This window comes from Salvia hispanica, chromosome 1 (genome assembly GCF_023119035.1).
Source record: "Salvia hispanica cultivar TCC Black 2014 chromosome 1, UniMelb_Shisp_WGS_1.0, whole genome shotgun sequence".
In the NCBI taxonomy this organism is placed as follows: domain Eukaryota; kingdom Viridiplantae; phylum Streptophyta; class Magnoliopsida; order Lamiales; family Lamiaceae; genus Salvia; species Salvia hispanica.
In genome coordinates this window covers 50764424-50770978 of record NC_062965.1, presented here as the reverse complement: position 1 = coordinate 50770978, position 6555 = coordinate 50764424, and the positions used below count along the sequence as shown (strand labels likewise).

At 36.5% G+C, this 6555-nt stretch overlaps 1 protein-coding gene across 1 annotated transcript; it reads left to right on the top strand.

Moving 5' to 3' along the window:
* The first annotated feature begins 2525 nt into the window (after positions 1-2525).
* Positions 2526-5707, top strand: LOC125220754 (putative late blight resistance protein homolog R1B-17). The gene is made up of 2 exons (XM_048122900.1): positions 2526-5381; positions 5466-5707. Exon 1 carries the CDS (start codon positions 2526-2528, stop codon positions 5340-5342), a length of 2817 nt encoding a protein of 938 aa, XP_047978857.1. The 3' UTR covers positions 5343-5381; positions 5466-5707.
* The last annotated feature ends 848 nt before the right edge of the window (positions 5708-6555 follow it).

Below are 6555 nucleotides of genomic sequence, written 5' to 3'. Positions count from 1 at the left end.
ACGATGATATAAACCTATTGAGTGGCTTGGATTACATCTCAAAGGAACTCCAATATTTGCAACTACTTATATATGAAGTAACAAACCCCAACATGAAGTATCAGTCCATAGTTCCTCTTTCAATGTTCCCATCAAGTTTGATAAGGTTGGATTTGAGTGGCTTAGGGTGTCCTTGGAAGCACATGAATGACATTGGTTCGCTGCTGCCAAAGCTTAAGTACCTCAAGTTACGTCACTATGCCTTTCATGGACCCGAATGGAATATAGAATCGGGGTGTTTTTTGAAACTTGAGACACTTGTTATTGAAGACACCGATTTGATGCTATTGAGACCTCAACATGGAAGCCTCCCAAAGCTTGAACTCCTAAGCATAAGGCATTGCTACAAATTACAACAAGTCGATTGGACTTGTGATCCCTCAATGGTCACAAAGCCTACAATTGAACTGGTTGAGTGCAGTCCTACAGTTGAGATGAGACCTCACTTTATAGTTCGTTGCCACTCTACTATTTGAGATGAGAAGTCGTAGCCAGACTCTGAGCTTGGTTAACAGGTTAGATTTCCTACTTCATTTAATCTTCACAAACCTCATCAACTCATTTCTTTCTTAACTAAAATGCTTGTGCTTGTGGTGAAGATGAAGTTGCACCAAGTTTCCTTTGCAAAACATTATCGGCTTCCGAAGATTGGAGTGCAGAAGTGTTTTTGAATCCTCGTTGGAGGCCTTACTTCAACGTAGAACCTGAGTCGATTTGATAATAAATTTGCTTCATATTCTTCAGCGTGAAGTGCAAATCCTTATATGAAGAAAGCTTGAACCAGATATGTGAGTATAGTTGATGGATTTGTTTAGTATAATGTTTTATGTTGGTGTTGGAAGAAGATGAGAGACATGCCATCTTTTTTCTGCAATTAAACTTCTATTTCTTTGAAACTTTGTTGATTGACTCCTTCATCCGTTCTTGGATGTTTCCTATTCATTTTTTTTGTGTTTTCTTTTGCTATGAATGTTGGTTTTATATATCTTCTTTTGATGTTTAGTGCATGTTTGATAGAGTTGATAACTTATCTAGGGACGAAATTCTATGAAAAAAATAATAATGTTGAAGTATACCATCTTCTTTATTTTTCTTGTGTCTTTTGGTTAAAGTGGCTATATAAGTACGAGTTTCGAACGTTATTCAAATATTCAACTTAAAGATTATAGTCTCAACAGAAATTTAACAGTTTTGAATGTTAGTGTACTCTTTTATGCCTCGTTTGGTAGCTGGTTTAAATTATTGAAATTTTTATTACTAATTAGTTAATAATGTAAGATAGATTATGTAGTTCTATATAGTTCTATAGTATATGAATAAGACGACTTGAGTGAATGGCTTGTATATTTGATAAATAAAACAGATGCTTTAACCCTATGTTTGGTAAATATAATTTTGAGTAAAGGCTAAAACTGGTCCTGTCCATTTTACGATTTGATCTTATACTTTATTTTTTGAATTTTTGCATCCTGAACATTTCAACTCGAATCACAATTAGTCATATACTAACAATTCCGTCAATTTTTAAACGGTTTTAACTCGATTTGACTGATTTTGAAAATGTTTTAACCCATCAAGTTTCGGATCACCTCTTCTAGAAAAATTCATTCCTAATCCTAAATGTTCGATAGCTCGTCGGGCTCATCGAGCCATCAGTTTCGGGCTACTTTTTCACTTTTACTTAGTTTACCACAAGTTCCGATGAGATGGGCCTTCAGTAAAGCTTGAATTGGGCCTTTATCTTTCCCTTATTTAGCTATATAATAGGCCCAACAGTAGCGTCGTCCCCTTGTTAGTTTCCACTCCGCTTGTTAGAGGGGGTGAATACCCTTACTAAATGAATATATTTTGTTTTAATAAATAAAGTTTGAAATTAATTAAAATTAAAACGAAAAAAGAAACTAAATAAATATAAACAAAATCAAAACAAAACTTAAGGTCTCAAATTCTGTTTTTATGTTATCCGAAAAATATTCATCCCTCCCTACACACATAATATTCGAGTACATAAGGAAAAGAATGTTTGCAATCCATTACAAGAATTTCACAAAATTTCAAATTATTTATAATTTCCCAAATTTCTTGTAAATAGGGTAGAATATTTCATTTGTGCATGCTATAGCAATTTGGTATTTGGAGATACCCCATTTTACCACTAATCATTCAATTCCAAACATTAATCACCTTTAAAATATTTTATGATGAACCCAAAAATATGAACATTAATGGACACATCATGTGCAGTGCTGACTTTGCAGAGAAATGCAGGTATGGATATAATTAAGTATTAGAATTCCCATAACCAACTTTAAAATAAGTATTCTATTGACTGATCCGATCCAATCGATATGATTGAAAAATAATATTTTTGCATTATTGGATCGTCATAGTCAATACACGTTATTAGCAAAATCATTTTAAAAATTTCAACTCCATCATCTTCACCACCACCAACAATTGTAGCATACTCATTTCCTTGATCATTCATGGCGGCTTATGGTGCAGCTGTTTCTCTCAAGAATACGATCAAGCTTTATACGCAATCGTCTCGCATTTCGCTGGTTTCTCCCTATCCAATAGTCGAGCAATTCATCGCTTCCTATTGTGCTTTGTTTGATCATTCATACATCAAAGTGGTGATGGCGGCTTATGCTGCAGCGGTTTGTCTGAACTACACAATTTCGAGCATTCGACAATCGTTTCTGATTTCACCGGTTTCTGTCTTTCATATCTCATATTTCAAATGGTTGATGGTGGCTTATGTTGCAGCGGTTTATCTCAAGTATAAAATTCTACCTCGTGCTCTCTCCGTAAAATTCATAGTGCCCGCGAAGGCCTACAATGCCATGTGTCGCTTGCAGAAAGTTCTGCTGAAATTGGAGGAGACCGGCTTCAGCAGGATCAGGACGAAGGTGAATGCTTTGGATGAACGGATCAAGGAGGCCATATGGGAATTCGAAGATTTGATAGAATCCAACTTCACCAATCAGATTCTTCCACTGCTCGAAAGTGGAACAAGTCACTTGTCTTACTCCGTAGATCTTTGGAGTCTGAAGCAGAGTGTTGATTGCTTCGTGGAGAGGGTGGCGGTCATGGAGGCAGAGTATGATGTTGAACTGGCTAATATGTCTGAAGAAGAAGGCGAACCTATTTCCTCGAGAATTGATTTTGGTAGAATCAACTCGGAGATGGTTGGATTGTCTCTTGAATTTGAACGAGCCGTGGATTACTTGATCGGAAATGAAGGGAATCGGTTGTTAGTTACTGGGATGGCTGGGGTTGGAAAGACAACTATTGCGAAGAAAATATTTGAAGATCCATCAATTCAGAGACATTTCGAGCTTCGTGCATGGGTCAGAGTGGGCAGGAAATGTGGAGCAAATGAGACATTACGATGCATTCTAGCTCAACTGGATCCTAACATGCTTGCCCAAGATGATGGCGCGAAATTAGTTGGACTCTTGGAAGAGATATTGAAGGACAAGAAATGTCTCATTGTGTTTGATGACGTATGGAAATGGGATACATGGGTGATGGACAACTTGCCGGAAGAGAATGTTCGAATCTTGGTTACAAGCAGGCTAGCAATTGAAGAATGTGCACATCATGCTACATTACGCTTGTTGAATAGAGAAGAAAGTAAGAAATTACTTGGTGAGAAGGTGTTCGGTGAAGAGGGTTTCCCTTCTTGCCTTGAGAAATTGGGGGAGAAGATTGCCGAGAAATGTGAAGGTCTTCCACTTATGATAGTCACAGTTGCAAGGCTCCTGTCCAAAGACGACAAGGACCCAGAGTGTTGGACTGAGGTGGCCGAAAAGCAACATAATTCGATTTTTGTGGATGCATATGATCAAATATCAGAGGTACTTTTCCCAAGCTATGATTACTTGCCTCAATATTTGAAAATGATTTTCCTCTATTTGGGAGCTTTCCCTCCGTATAGTAATATCGATATAGACAGCATCAACCCTCGGTTGATTGCTGAGGGGTTTCTTGAACCGACTGAAAATGAAACTACTAGTGATTTCATGGCCCAATGCTTGGCAAAGCTTTTTAACTGGTATCATCTTCTACTACTCGATACAAATCTAGAATCTTGGTTTTCAAAGCAAGAGTTTCGTGTACATTCTTGTTGGCAGTATTTGTGCAAGAGAGAAGCTAGTAAGATTAAGTTTTTGCATGTCTTACAAAGCTGCACTGATGTTATGAAAGATCAGCGTCGATTGTGTGCCCATCGCAACACTTTGTTTTCCTTCAAAGAAGTGTATGATTCAATAAAAAGTGATTGTGCATCCACTGTTCGTTCTCTCCTTTGTTTTGGTCCTTACCACAAATATCCGGTGCCAATACATGACATGGATTTCAAGTTGCTCAGGGTACTCGATGCTGTTAAAGTTCGATTTTACCATATCCCACTTGGAATTCTTAAACTAGTTTGTCTAAAGTATCTTGCTTTAACTTGCAACACCGAGATCCCTATTTCCATATCCAATCTTCTTCACCTTCAATCCCTGATTATCAAACCACATATGAACATTAGAAAACGTGGAGTTGTGTCGTATATGCCAACCGAAATATGGGATATGCTAGAACTACAGTATATTGCTGTCATGGGAAGAGACTTACCGACCCCTAATTCTGATGCTACTTTGGAAAAATTCTCTTGTATTTTTGGGGTGAGTGCAAAGAGTTGCACAAGAGAAATACTCAAAAAAGTTCCTAATTTAATTGAATTGGGAATTATAACAGAGTTGAAGCCTTATGATGATGATGATGATTGCAACCCGTTGAATGCCTTGGGTTATATCTCAGAGGAGCTCCGGTATTTGCATATACTTACATATAATGTAATGAACCCCGAGATGAAGTATAAGCATATAGTGCCTCTTTCAATGTTCCCACCAACTCTTATAAGGTTGCATTTGAGTGGCTTAGGGTGTCCATGGGAGCACATGAATGAGATTGGTTTGTTGCTACCAAATCTTATGGATCTCGAGTTAAAACACTATGCCTTTCAAGGTCCCGAGTGGTATATAAATCCAAGGTGTTTTATGAAACTTGAGACACTTGTAATCGAAGACACGAATTTGGTGCGATGGAAATCTCAAAATGGAAGCCTCTCAAGGCTTGAGCTCCTAAGCATACGGCATTGCTACAAATTACAACAACTCTTTTGGAAACGTCATCCCACAGCAGTTCCAACTACAGTTGAGTTAGTTGAGTGCAATCCCTTAGCTGTAATTTCTGCTCATCACTTGAGATCGCGATCTGCCTTTAGAGTTCGTTGCCACTCTTCTTTTTGAGATAAGAAGTTGTAGCTAGACTCTCAACTTGGTTAACAGGTTAGCCCTCCTACTTCATTTAATTTGCATAAACATCATCAATTCCTTTAGTTCTTAACAAAAATGTATGTGTTTGTAATGAAGATGGAGTTGCATTGACCTTCCTTGCAAAACATGATCATCCCTCGAAGATTGCAGCCTAGAAGTGATTTTGGATTACATGTTGAAGGCCTTTTTCTAATTATGCTTTAATTTCAGTACTTGAGGTATAGGCTTAGCCCATCTTTATTTGACTACAGTTATGAGTTTCTTCTATGTATTACTCCCTCCGTCTCCAATTAATTGACACCGGTTAATTTGACACAGATTTTAAGAAATATAGTGAAAAGTGGTTAAAAAAGAGTTAGTGAATGTGCGTCCTACTTTTATATATTAATCATAATAAAATGTGAGGGGAATGAGTTGATAGAATGTGCGATTCATTATAAAAAAAATAGTAAAAAAGAAAATTGATGTCAGTTTAGGGTGTAATCACAATTCTTAGCATAAACCATAAATGAGTTATACTACTATATGATTAAAGCTTCGGAATGGACAAATTCCATGTTCTCTGATTTGACTAACTAAATAATTAATCTCCTACATACATATAATAATAAAATAAAATTAATTTCATATTTGGCGCCAACACCTCCTCGTTGCTTCGTCTCTAGTTTCGACCAAGTGTGAAAATTTTATTTTTTACGTTTGGTTTGGCGAAAAGTTTATTTATTGGAGATGGTAAGCAAAATGCAGATATAGGTCTAATTATTGATCATGTTGCTCAAATTCTGACCCACACAATCATAATAAATTGGGGGCAGGCTTAAAATGACTTAATTATACCAGTAGAAATATCTCCTTAATTAGTTCGATAAATTTAATTCAAACTGATTCAGAATAGGGGTCTTTGTCTTTAAATTCCTTTTAACTTTCATTAAAATTCAATTTTATAATCCAACTTGAAAAATTCGCCAATAAATTTATAACCAAAATATTAATTTGTAATGATTTTAGAAGTAATCAAAATTTTGATTCTATGGCTTATTATAACTTATACTCCCTCCGTCCCGGCTAAGATGACACATTGCTTAGCCGGCACGGGGTTTTAGGAGTTATTGGTTAAAGTGTTTAATTGGAGAGAGAAAAGGTGGGTGTAAGTATTAAAGTAGAGAGATAAAAAAAGATTGAATAT